The 13,173-nt window shown below is 61.4% G+C and overlaps 1 protein-coding gene across 2 annotated transcripts; it reads right to left on the bottom strand.

The window, feature by feature from the left end:
* Window positions 1–1,724: 1,724 nt before the first annotated feature.
* ABHD17A (abhydrolase domain containing 17A) lies at window positions 1,725–10,239 on the bottom strand. Of its 2 annotated transcripts, none has more exons than XM_023183611.1 (5): window positions 10,051–10,239; window positions 5,906–6,474; window positions 4,589–4,783; window positions 2,260–2,439; window positions 1,725–2,176 (listed from the first exon to the last, which is right to left on the bottom strand). In XM_023183611.1, exons 2-5 carry the CDS (start codon window positions 6,454–6,456, stop codon window positions 1,951–1,953), a joined length of 1,152 nt encoding a protein of 383 aa, XP_023039379.1. In that variant the 5' UTR covers window positions 6,457–6,474; window positions 10,051–10,239; the 3' UTR covers window positions 1,725–1,950. The 2 variants fall into 2 exon arrangements, with proteins under 2 accessions (XP_023039379.1, XP_023039380.1); XM_023183612.1 differs by lacking the exon at window positions 10,051–10,239 and adding an exon at window positions 5,573–5,719.
* Window positions 10,240–13,173: the final 2,934 nt, after the last annotated feature.

Raw genomic sequence — 13,173 nt, 5'->3', positions numbered from 1 at the left:
AAGTAAAGACCTCAAATTTCCACAGGAAAGGGGATAAATTCTGGAGCTATAAAACTGTTTCCGTGTTGATCCCACCTGTATCTGAATGTATGGGCGCCCCCCCAAGCTACATTAAGGATCCCAAGTAAAGAAACTGACCTTTTGCAGAAACGCATGTAGTTGTTCCTGCATAGACTTTTTTTGTTGACACGTAAGAAAAGGGTTTCTCTCTGCCCCAGGGGAGGAGAACTGGGCCTTGGAGGTTAGGACTGGGAAAAACACATCAAGTCTTCACCAAACACCTTTTCAGGCTCCTTGAATTTTCTACCTTGTGCACCTGAACACGCTTTTGTTCTCTTGCAAGCAGTTGCTTTGCACTGGCGGCAATGAGGACACGGCGGAGACGCAGCTCGCAGGGAGCTTAGGTTCTGACGGCGTCAGAAGACAACACGCTCTGGGCGAGCGCAACGCCCAAGGGTCAGCGGCAGCAGCGAGCAGGGGGCACGGGATGCGGGGAGGCTCCTCGGAAGACATAAAAGTCACACGTGTTCCGAAACGGTGGCTGCGCTGGGGGAACGGCGCACGACCGGGGACAGAAGGAGGCCACTGCGGTCGCAAAGCCCAGGCCGTGCAAAGGTCCCGTGGGCAGCCAGGAGCCCAGGCGTTCCCTGCTCTAGCGAGGTTTCCTTCCGAACGTCCCGTCTCACCGCTTCCCATGGAACCGCGGGCGCTGCACCGCAGCACCGACCCCGCTGCGGCCTCCACGCGCCCACGAGGAACTCTAGGCCGACGGAAGGCGTGGGAGGGGCCGGAAAGGGGCAGGGCCGACCCGGACGGGTCCCTAGCTGGGTCCCAGCAGCCGCCACTTACCACCGAGACCGCCTCTTTGTCCACAGCCTGACGCCAGCGACTGCCGCCGTCTCCACTTCCGCACGCACGCCGCCACTTCCGCTTCCGCCAGTGCTGCGGCCCGGCAGGTGATGCGGCGCCCTACTCTCGCCCAGGCTGAAGCACCGCCCTCTCTTAAAGGAGCCGCGGACTAGAGCTACTTGGAGGCAGCTTGGGATCCCGGCCTCGCCACCGCCCGCCTGGGCGCGCGACACAGGCTGAACCCTGCCCAATCCTAAGGTGGACGACAGGCCACCGGTTCCCGAGTCCTCCCAGTCCTAGGGTTTCTGCCCTAGAGATCGTAAGAACTCTTCTCGTGACCCCAGCTCCAGGGTCGGCTCTCTCTTCCAGAGGAGACCCTTGGGGCCCAAGCACCTGCCACTGCCCTCTGCTGGACCCCAGCTTCGCCATCTACAAAGGAAGCGGCCTGCTTGCCCGAGCTCTGGGGTCCGTCAAGCGCGTCACCTCAGGACCCAGAGTGCCCTGTCCTGGCCTCTCTGCAGTAGTACTGACGGGAAGCTGTCCAGGGGTCGCTCCCGCGATGGCAGCAGGGCCCCCACGCCTTGCGTCCTCATCGCGCCCACCCAGCAGGGCTCACCAGCCTCCGCAGGAGGTAGGCAGGGGTCCTGGGCTCAAATGCTGCCCCGACCCATCACCACCCAGGCAACCAGCTCCCTAAGGGGCCCCCGGACTAGACCAAGACCCACCCCGCTTCCGCAGAGGGTAAAACTCATAAGGGGGTCCGTGCCGATCTTTCCTGGGGACTCAGGGGCGAAACCTGGGAACCCCGGCCCCCTTTCGAGCTCGCTGAGCCCTCGAGAGAGTGAGCAGAGCCATGAAAGGAAGGAGAGCAATCCTAAAATTTTAAATCTTTAATTTCCGTTTTCACGTATTTTCTTCTTGCTTCCAAAAGGAAAGGAGTGCGTAGCTCTGTTGCCTGTACATCGTCCACGGCCCCTGGGTCAGGGCGGGGTCCCCTGGGCCACCCGGGGGTCCACATGCAGCCCCTGGGGGGCCGGCGCGGGGTGAGGTCCAGGGGCCGCCTTATTGCTGAGGTCCGGCTGGTTGGGGCCCCGGCCGCCGCTAGGCGCGCTGACTGGGCAGCTCCTGGGAGATGAAGCGGCGCAGGCGCTCCAGGTACTGGCTGTAGAGCTCAATGTCGTTGTGCCCGGCGCCCTCCACCCACAGCGGCTCCACGGCCTTGGGGCAGCGCTCGTAGAGGGCCAGCCCGTGCGAAAAGTCGATCACCTCATCCTCCGTGCCGTGGATGATGAGGACGGGCGACGTGATCTTGGACACCTTCTCGATGCTGCGGGAGGGGCGTGGGGCGGGTGAGACCTCGCGCCCAGTCCGGGCCCCGCCCCGCCCCCGTCCCCGCCCCGGCCCGCTCACTTGGGGAAGGCGTCGAAGCAGTAGGTCTTCTTGGTGTCGGGGAAGGCGACGCGCATGCCCGAGGTGAGCGGCGAGTGCAGTACTACCGCGGCGCACTCGTAGCGCGAGGCCAGGTCCACGGTGGGCACCGTGCCGATGCTCTGCCCGTACAGGATGATGCTGTCCGGGCTGATGCCGTACCTGGCGGCGCCGGAACAGGGTCAGCCGCGGCCTCCGACGCGCGCGCACCCTTCCCGCCGGCGGGCGTCCAGCTCTGGATGCGACCCTCCAGTCTCCCCGCCCAGCCAAGTCAGTGGGTCAGGCCCACGCTCTACACCAGTCCCGAGGGCCTCCCCCAGCCCCCAATCACTGCAGCGGTGGGCGGAGCCAGCAGCCCCGCCCCATTCCCTGGCGCTGCCATTCACTGACGTTTCCTTGCCAGGATCTGCTGGGATCCCACCTACGGAGTGACCCTGGGGCTGGGGTAGGGGAGGCCCTGGCGCCTCTCCTCCTCCTGGTCACCCCTAGGCGCACACTGGGAACTGTGTGCCCCCCACATCCTGAATGTTTCACGCTTTCCTGCCCGGGTTAGAAAGCCGTTCTGGTGCACTGGCCAGGACAGGGGATACTCTTCCTCCCTGCAGCCCTTGCCCACCCCCTTGGCCATGAGGAATTCAGGCAGCTGTGTCCCCAGATGTCCCCACACCCAGTGAGGTGCCAGTGCAACCCAGGTCAGCATCAAGGGTGGCGGCTGCCGGGGTGGCACCTCCTCCCACCAGCACTTTCCCTTGGGAGTGGACAAGTCCTCGGCCACCTCAGCACCATCAGCTCCCACCCAGGGCCACCCCCACCCACAGGTCACTGGTGTGCAGCCCCTGGCCCAGCTGATCCAGCACTAGTTCCAAGGCCTCCTCATGCCCAGTCCCAATCATGCAGGACCCACCTGCCACCCTGCCCATGCCGGGACCCCACAACTCTCCCCCCACACGCTCCAGGCTCTGATCGCAGGCAGCTGCCCTCCTGCGAGGCAGGAGCATGGGCAGGTGTGCATCCGTCCGCCTGGCATTCGGACTCCACCAGCAAGCCTGTCCCTGTCCCTGGCCTGGAACCCCAGTCTCCTGGCAGCACTCCAGCCCAGCACTCACCCACGCCCCAAAGGGTGCTGCCTGACGTGCCTGTGGCCCCAGCTCTGCCCCAGCCTCCCTGGCCTGCTCCCTAGCAGCCATGGCCAGTAGTGTGCTGAGTCAGCCCAGCCGTCACCTGCTCCAGGCAGGAGACCCCAGCTGCCACGTGGATGTCACCACTCAGACAAACAACAGAACACATCCCCAGTGGAGGCCCTGGGCACACTCTGGCCTCCCCCTCACAGCTCTGGGCCTAAGTTTCTGCAGGACAAAGCAGCAGGACAGATGGCCGAGCAGACAGAGTTCAGAGCTGGCCATGGCAGATGTGACTCTGCCAGTGCCCCGAGCAGTAGATAGCAGGGGCCGAGGAAGCCGCGTGAAGCGGTGGTCGGTGTCAGTGCCCCACACTGCCGGGAGGCCCCCAGAGCCAGGGTGGTGCCAGGGTACCCAGCTCCCAGGCCCACAGCAGGGACTGCCTGGGATATTGCCAAGGCAACGAGGACCCCACCTCCCCAGGGCCTCTGACTTCTGGGAGCTGCGCCTGGTCCCTGCGGGAGCGGGTCAGACCAGTGGGCTGGGCAGGGCCAGGACGAGACAGCCCCAGTGGGTGGCGAGCAGGAAAGGCCTCCAGAGGCCCACCCGGGTCTCCTCGTCCAAAGCAGCACCGGCCCGGGCGGTGTTCAAGCCCGGGTAAGCGCAGGGCTGGGGACCTGGATAGTCAGGAGGGCTGGATCTGGAATCGAGGCTGGCCCAGACCCTGACCCTGTCCCGGGACGGCCGAGCTCCACAGCCACAGGGTCTCATGGGCCAGGCCTCGGGACCTGGATGCAGCAGCCTCGCCTCACCTGGCCCCAAGTGCTGCCTCAGCTGATGGGCTCCCAGCCACATGTGCAGACCCCCAGACACCACCCAACCCCTCCCGCCAGGTGACATCCACGCCCCTGTGACAAGCTCAGCCCCTTCCCATCCTCAGGCCAGGGGCTCCCAGGGAGCCTGGCTCCACAGGCCAGGGTGTGGGAGGACCGCCTGGCCACACCTCGGCCACGTGGAGGCAGCACCCACACACCCGAGCTCGCCTGTCCGGCTCTCTGGCCCTGTGCGTCCACTGTGGCTCCCCTGCTGCAGGGCCGCCCACCTTCCTCCCAGGGAAGCCTGCTCCCCCCAGCCCCCGGCCTGGTCCCCTCTCGCGTGTGCCCAGGCTGAGCTGCCTCCAGGGCCGCCCTCACCTGGTGCGCAGGGCCTGCCAGGCAGCGTCAATGTCGGCATAGAGGTTCCTCTCGGACGGCCTGCCCGAGCTGGCACCGTAGCCGGAGTAGTCATAGGAGAAGATGTTGCAATGGAGGCGGGAGCCCAGGCCAATGTAGAAGCTGCTCATCTGGCCCAGGTCCACAGCGTTGCCGTGCGAGAAGAGGACCGTGTACCTGGGGCAGGCCGGGAAGGGCCGTTCACATCCTCATTCCCAGCGCCCAGCTGCAGGGCAGGAGGATGCGTACTGACGGCCCACCCCGGTGGCCAGCCATGCCCAGCGCCTTGTTTACTCCCCTCCCAAGGGGGCCCGAAGCCAGCGAATGGACAGGGGAGGCTACGACAGCACAGCTCCATCTCCGAGGGTTCCCCATGGGGAGAGAACAGGAGAGCTGGCAGGGGTACAGGCAGCCTGGGCTGCAGAGAGGCCAGCCAGGGAGCCTCAGGACTGCCATCTGTGAAGCGGGACACTGGGACCACTGGTCACATCCTCTCTCCGGGCAGACTCGCAGCGTGCGCTCGGATGCTGCAGGTTGCGCTGCCCTGGAGCCCTTCCTCCTGGAAGAGCCTGGACCCCCGGGGATGGAGCACACAGGCCCACCTTTCAGGACCTTCCCAGGGAAGACTGTGCTGCTGCTGGCAGGGCTAACTGCCCTCCCCTCACAGAATGGTGCCCTCACTGTTGGGGACAACTGGACCCCACCCCTGCCCCCAAAAAGCAAATGCGCCCAATCCCTGCTCACATTCACGCAGCCCCTCCTGCCCCGTCACCCTGCCCTAGCCCTGAGGTCGTGCTGCAAGGTCTGTCTGCTTCCCAGCACGGGAGCTGCCCCAGGCGGTACCAGGAACAGGCGGCCAGGCTGGCCCTACCATGGACTGCTTCCTCCAGTTCCCCCAGGACCCTGCCCAGCCCAGCCAGAAGGTAAAGGCTCGCCCTCTGGACTCAGATCTGGTCAGAACCCCACCTGGCGAGAAGGCGGATGTACCCGCAGGTCAGGGCGGCCCCTGTGCCCCACCCCAGCAGGCAACCACCAGGGGCTGGGTCACTGGAGTCGCCTGGCCTGCCCAACCATGCCAGCTGGGGATGGCCTCCCTGAGCCTGGTGTCCTTGTCTGCGAGAGGAAATCACTGGAGGGATGGTGCCAGCCCGGCCGGGGACACCACCCATGCCAGCTAGATGGCCCTTCACGGCAGGCTCAGGCCCTCTGGGGCACCACCAACCACACCAAGCACCCGGGGCAGAAACGGGAGCCCCAAGAACCGGGTGACCCAGCCCGGGCCCGGCCACAGCTGCTCACCTGGCGCCAGGCACGCAGCGAACATACATGCAGGAGACACGGTTGCCGCGGGCGCTCTTGGTGGGGAAGACCTCGATGGTGTCCAGCTCGCGCTGGCTGTACTGGAAGTCGGCACGCTCCGTCAGGTGCAGCTTCCAGCGCCCGGGTGCACCCGAGGAGGCCCGCAGGGTCCCCAAGGGGGCGGCCCCGGCCCCACCAGGCCCCGACTCGGGTTCAGGCACCAGGGAGTAGGTGGCCTCCGGCGGCAGGAAGGCGAGCTTGGCAGCGATGCGGCCGGGGCAGGGCGGGCAGCAGAAGAGGCAGCAGAGCTCACTCAGCGACAGCCCGTTCATGGCGGGCGCCGCCCGGGCCGGGCCTCCACCGGGGCCCCCGCCAACGACACCACCCGGCCTGGCCCAGCAGGGGAGGCGTGGGGACGCTCCGAGTCGCGGGCGGGGGGAGGGCGCCCCCCCAGCTACCGCCCCAGACAGGAGCCCCGTTAGGAGGCCAGGGCCCAGCCCCATCGCGGTCCAAGCCGAGTCCCAGGGAGCCTCGCGACCACAGGTCTCCATGTCGTGCCGTGGGAAGCCCTGCAGGGGAACAGTGGCATGTGGGGTCCTTTGGGGGGTGCCACGGTCCAGCTGGGCACCCCCGGGAAGTGGGGCATCCACCCATGCCAGGGGGCGGCATGGGCCTGGGGCCTGTCCATCCCATCCCCTCAGCCTTCCCCGCAGCCTGTCAGGCACTGCACCCTACAGCTCAGGGAACCCCAATTCAGCCCCCTCTCCACGGGATGAAGGACCCCCCACCCTCCCTCAGCTGGCGATCACCACCTCTTGCCATGTGAGCACAGCCTGGGCATGCAAGGCACGCAGGGGATATGACCCCAACCCCGCCCACCCCCCAAGCGCCCGGCTCCAGCACCAGGGAAACCCCATGCACCAGGACTCGGTCCGCACTGCTGCCCACTCCCTCCCCTGGCCCATCTCTGCCACCCTACAGGTGATGGGCCGCTGAGGCAAGGACGGAGCTCGGACTCGAGGGGCCCGAACAGGCCCCGCTACGTGAGCGCGCACAGGGGCCAGGCCCCACCGGCCTGCGATGTCTGGAGACACAGGAAATATAACAAACAAAGGCTCTGGAAACAAAGGCAGGATACATCCCAGGCTCCCAGGGCCCCGAGAGCGGCGACAATGGCTCTTCTTTGTGCTGGGGCCAGGTCTGCTGAGGGGCAGGAGAGGTGGGCTGGGGTCAGGGGGTCCTTCTCCAGAGCTGATTTAGAGTTCCGTGACCTTGGGCAAGTCACTTGCGCTCCTGAGGCCTCAGTGTCCTCATCGATAAGCGCAGACACCACATACCCCACAGGAAGTCAAGTGAGGGGGGAGGGGAGCGAAGGCGCCTGATTCAGAGTGGAAACTCGGACCTTCTTCCTTGCTGCAGAACATCATGAAACGCATTAAGTCGACAACAGCTAAGTTACTAAAGCAAGCACAATAGTGTAAGGAGTGCCAACAGACAGACGTGAAGAAAACACAAAGGTCTGGGGAGTCCGTCTCCCAACCACGCTTCTCCTTCAGACGGCAGCGAGGAGGGAGACATGCTCACAACTCAATTTCAGCAGCACAACACCCTGGAACGCTGGGCTTTTGGGTCACAGCACGAGAAAACCGTGGGGCCAGGAAGATGAGGCTCAAAGGCAGATGTGGACACAGATGGACACGCAGGCGGCTGCAGGCGCCACAGACACGGCTCGTGGGGACACTCTCACCACCAAGGAGCAGCCAAAGGCCCAGAAACACACCTGCTCCCTCAGGACCTGTGTGAGACCCACACGTGCCCGTGAGCCGGCCTCACGGGCACACGAGGAGGAGAGGCGAGAGCTCTGAAAGCCAGGGTGGGGCAAGGATGGCATCACAGCACCCCCAGACTCCCAGGCGGGAGGCAAATCTCACATGCAAGCACTTCTCAGGGGGGAGGCGGACTGTCATGCTGGTTCTGCTTCTCAGATGGAGGCCAATCTTCCCCCCAGGGACACCTGTCCATGTCTGGAGACAGTTTTGGGTGTCATCACTGGGGACTGGGTGGAGGCTGCTTAGCACCCTGCAGTGCCCAGGACAGACCCACCCCAGAGAATGATCAGGCCCAACATCCACAGCATTGAGGTTGATGCCAGCTTTTCAACATATTCTCAAAGAGGTCCAGGCCCTATCAGTGCTGCCCTGCTGGTGCCGGGGGCTTGGAGGGCCCTGCAGTTTAGGTGGCATCATGCAGCTGGGTCCTGAGAGCCCAGTGGGCAGTAGCAGGCCCCTGGAGACCCCAGAGACGAAGGGGCACACCGAGGTGGCCAGGGCCCTATTAAGCACGCCAGAAACAAAGATGCTATCCTTGACACCTCCTTCCACCCACCGGATCTGAGCCGGTCCATCACCAGCCCAGTGGCTCTGCCTGTCTCCCATCAGCCACCGCCCAGTCCCCGCCTCCATCACCTTTCACCAGAGCCACAGCAACAGCCTCCCTCCTTGCTGATCACCTGCTCCAGGACATTCTCCCCCAGCAGCCAAACGATTGTTCAAGACACAAATGCAATGGTGCCACTTCCCTCTTGGGGTGTCCTGGGGGCCTCCCATTATTCTTTGGATAGAGATCAAAGTCCTCCCCATAGACTGCCAGGTCTGCATTCCGGCTCAGGCCAACCTCTTCAGACTCACTCATCTCACACCCTGCCACCCCTGGCTCTCCCAAGACAAGCCACATTGCTCCTTCCTGCCTCTGCTCCCCTGCTGGGAACTCCCTTCCCCAATCTCACTAAATAGCCTTGCCCATCCCAACCACCCTTTGCACCACACTGCCAACAACGCTCTCAGAGTCCTCGAAGCTGGGACAGGACCCTTAAACGCTCTTTCCACAGCTTGTATTTTTCACACATTCGGCCAGATCTCCCTCCACCCCCAAACCAGAAACTCCATGAGAGCAAGACCATGACCTGCCACTCACTAAAGGAATGGGCAAGTGGTAGGCAGCAAAGAATTAGGGAGGAAGCACAGGAGGAGAACAATCCCCAAGGTCTGCCAGCTTTGAGGGGGAAGGGAAAGTCTAGTCTCCTCTCCTCTCCAGCCAGCCACAGGTACCTGGAACCTCCCTAGTGTCATTAATGGGCATGGACTGGGGAGTGCAAACCCGGACGCTTCACTGACTGAGCACACACCCTTGACACCCTGAATCCCACCAATTCCGTTCCCAAGCACACAACTGGGCACTCCTCTGCGAGCTAGAGGTGTTCTGAGGACCAGTAAGCAACCAAGCAGCCAAAATACTGGAAGATGACCTACATATGGGAGACGATGACGGCACCTCACTCAACCAGTCAGGGTGGGAAACCCGCCTGGGGGGAGGTGCGGCCATATCACAGGGCAGATAAACGGGCCAGATGACAGGGGATGGGACAGAGGGACAAGCAGGGGCAAAACCTCAGAGGTGACAGAGCAGGCTCCTGGCTAGTGCAGACCCTGCGAGGAAGAGCAGACGGGTCCCAAGAGAGAGCCTGGGACGGGTGAGGTCGCACCCCGAGAGCCCTGCTGCAGAGTTTGCACTTCATCTTGGGAGAAATGGCGGGGCCACGGAGAAGTCCCGAGCAGTGGATGGACAACATAGGAGAAGGGCTGCATCCTGGAGAACGGACGCAAGCGGAGGCCGGGAAGCCTGCCCAGGAGTCAAGGCGGCAGGAAGACGCCTGACAAGAGAAACAGCAACTGGGAACTGCTTGGGAAGCGGGGCTCGGGAGGGCCCCTGGGAGCTGCCAGGGGGGCCCAGAGGACGAAGCGGTTGTAGGACTGGGGGCAGTTTCGGGGTAAAAGAGTGGAGTCCGCGGCTCGGAAGGGCGATCCCCGAAGGCAGGGACCGCGTCCGCAGGAGGGTGGGAGCGGAACCCACGTCGGAGGGCTAAATGGATGGGGACAGGGCTTTCCCAATCACAAACGCTCACCCGCGGTCCCCGCCCCTACTCCGGGCTCCTTGGGCAGGACCCGTGGCAGCCCTGGGACTGCAGGGGAATAGGGGGCGTCCAACTGGGCTGCCAGGCCCTCGCGGCCCGGCCATGGTCCCCAAACGGCCGCGGCTGGGACCGAGGCCACCCCGCGCGGGCGCGCCCGCCCCTGCCCGGCACTCACCACCTCGGCCCGCGCCCCCGGGCCCCAGGGCCGCGCTCCATGGCTCCCGGCCGCCCGCCCGCCCGTGCGTCCGTCGGTCCCTCCGCGCCCCTGCCCGGCCTCCTGCACCGCCACCACCGCAGCTCCCCCGCGGGCGGAAGTGAGCCTCGTTCTCGCCACCGCCCCGGAAGTGACGCGCAGGAGAGCGCGGGGGGCTGCAGGAACAGAGCGACCGCGGGACTAGCGTTCCGGGGGCGGGGCCTAGTCTCGGAGGGGCGGGGCTGATAGATCGATGGGCGAGGTCTGCTGGTCTGTGGGCGGGGCCAAACTCAGGTTTCATTCACTTGGGGACCCGGAATAGGTTGAGATCAATGAAGTTCTCGCCTCGAAAACAAAATTTATAGGGACGCCAAAAAAACTCAGACATCAACATTTAGAAATGTTTTAAAATATTTTTGTTTCTGAGATGGAGTCTCGCTCTGACGCCCAGGCTGTAGTATAATGGCGCAATCTGAGCTCACTGCAACCTCTGCCTCCTGGGTTCAACCGATTCTCCTGCCTCAGCCTCCCGAGTAGCTGGGATTACGGGCGCCTGCCACCACGTGTGGCCAATTTTTGTATTTTTAGTAGAGAGGAGGTTTCCCCATATTGGCCAGTCTGGCCTCCAACTCCTGACCCCAGGTGATCCTCCCGCCTCAGCCTCCCAAAGTTCTGGGATCACAGGCGTGAGCCACGTGCCCGGCCTCTTTTTTTTCAACATGGAGTCCACTCTGTCACCCAGGCTGGAGTGCAGGGGTGCCATCCTAGCTCACTGCAGCCTCGTCCTCCCAGGATCAAGTGAACCTCCCACTTCAGCCTCCTGAGTAGCTAGGACTACAGGCACAAGCCACCATGCCCAGCTTATTTAAAGTCTTTATATATTGCTCATCAGCAATTCTTTTGCACGAGTTTTTAACATATTACATTAGGCCGGGCACGGTGGCTCACACCTGTAATCCCAGCACTTTGGGAGGCTGAGGCAGGTGGATCACCTGAAGTCAGGAGTTTGAGACCAGCCTGACCAACGTGGTGAAACCCTGTCTCTACTAAAAATACAAATATTAGCTAGGCATGGTGGTGTGCACCTGTAGTCCCAGCTACTCCGGAGGCTGAGGCAGGAGAAATCACTTGAACCCAGGAGGCGAAGGTTTCAGCGAGCTGAGATCATGCCACTGCACTCTAGCCCAGGTGACAGAGCAAGAAGACTGTCTCAAAAAATAAATAAATAAATAAAACTATGATCACTCCACTGCATTCCAGCCTGGGCAAGAGAGCAAGATCCTATCTCTTAAAAAAAAATGCATTATGGGCTGGGTGCAGTTGCTCACGTCTATAATCCCAGCACTTTGGGAGGCCGAGGCGGGCGGATCACAAAGTCAGGAGATGGAGACAATCCTGGCTAACACAGTAAAACCGTGTCTCTACTAAAAATACAAAAAAATTAAATACAAAAAATCACTAAAAATGCAAAAAAATCACATCTTGCAGATGTATTCCCTATAAACAAAAATAAAGCTATTTTTTTAAAAAACCCAACAACTGGGTAGATGCGGTGGCTCACCCCTGTAATCCCACCACTTTGGGAGGCTGAGGCGGGTGGATCACCTGAGATCAGGAGTTCGAAACCAGCCTGACTAAGGTTGTCAATCCCCGTCTCTACTAAAAATACAAAATTATCTGAGCATGGTGGCAGGTGCCTGTAGTCCCAGTTACTTGGGAGGCTGAGGCAGGAGAATCACTTGAACCCAGGAGGCGGAGGTTGCAGTGAGCCGGGATCGCACCATTGCACTCCAGCCTGGGCAACAAGAGTGAAACTTCGTCTCAAAAAACAAAACAAAACCCAACAATTGCCAGGCATGGTGGCTCACGCCTGTAATCTTAGCATTTTGAAAGGCCGAGGCAGGAGGATTGCTTGAGCCTGAGAGTTTGAGACCAGCCGGGCCAACATGTTGAAATCCCATTTCTACAAAAAGTACAAAAATTAGCCGGGCATGGTGGTGCACGCCTTTGATCCCAGCTACTCAGGAGGCTGAGGGAGGAGAATCACTTGAACCTGGGAGGTGGAGGCTGCAGTGGGTCAAGCTCGAGCCACTGCACTCCAGCCTGTGTAACAGAGTGAGACTCTGTCTCAAAAAGAAAAAAAAAAAGAGCGAGAATCTGAGAGTGGTGAGTATTGTGGTGGAAATAAACAGAGGCACGGGACAGAGGAGATGGGGTAGAGGTGTGTGTATGTGGTTGGGATTTAGCTGGGGTGGTTAGCAGGAGCTCTTGAAGGTTGTGGCCTTCTCGTAGAGTCAAAGGATGCTGGAAGAGGAAGCCATGCGGTGATCTGGGGAAGGGCATTCCAGGCAGGAGGCATAGTGCCTGCAAACGCCCTGATGCAGAAGCACTCCTGTTCAGGCCAGCATGGCTGGGGCAGACCATGAAGGGGAAGAGGGACTACTGGCTCCCTCCATTTTCAGGGTATGATTTTTTTCATTTTTATTTATTTTTTATTTTTTCTGAAGACTGAGTCTTGCTCTGTCGCCCAGGCTGGAGTGCAATGGCACGATCTCGGCTCACTGTGACCTCTGCCTCCCAGGCTCAAGCGATTCTCCTGCCTCAGCCTCCCGAGTAGCTGGGATTGCCGGCTTGAACCACAAAGCCCAGCTAATTTTTGTATTTTTAGTAGAAATGGGGTTTCTCCATGTTGACCAGCCTGGTCATGAACTCCTGACCTCAAGGGATCTACCCGGCTCGGCCTCTCAAAGTGCTGGGATTACAGGCGTGAACCTCTGTGCCTGGCCTCATTTTTATTTTTATTTTTTAATTTTATTTATTTTTAGACCAAATCTCACTTTGTCGCCCTGGCTGGAGTGCAGTGGCACAATCTCCACTCACTGCAACCTCTGCCTCCTGGATTCAAGTGATTCTCCTGACTCAGTCTCCAGAGTAGCTGGGATTGCAGGTGTCTGCCACCATGCCCAGATAATTTTTGTATTTTTAGTAGAGATGGGGTTTCAATGGCCAGGCACGGTGGCCTCCTGGCCTCAAGGAATCCTCCCACCTCGGCCTCCCAAAATGCTGGGGTTACAGACATGAGCCACAGCACCCACTATTTCTGGG

This window comes from Piliocolobus tephrosceles, chromosome 21 (genome assembly GCF_002776525.5).
Source record: "Piliocolobus tephrosceles isolate RC106 chromosome 21, ASM277652v3, whole genome shotgun sequence".
Classification (NCBI taxonomy): Eukaryota; Metazoa; Chordata; class Mammalia; order Primates; family Cercopithecidae; genus Piliocolobus; species Piliocolobus tephrosceles.
The sequence above is the reverse complement of the archived record's forward strand: the minus strand, read 5'-3'. Positions and strand labels throughout refer to the sequence as shown.

Coding starts and splice junctions, on each gene's coding strand:
- ABHD17A (XM_023183612.1), bottom strand. CDS start 6,456: ATGGAGACCTGTGGTCGCGAGGCTCCCTGGGACTCGGCTTGGACCGCG. Junction 2,440..4,588: donor TGGCAGGCCCTGCGCACCAG/GTGAGGGCGGCC, acceptor CGGCGCCGCCAG/GTACGGCATCAGCCCGGACA. Junction 2,177..2,259: donor TGCTTCGACGCCTTCCCCAA/GTGAGCGGGCCG, acceptor CCCCTCCCGCAG/CATCGAGAAGGTGTCCAAGA.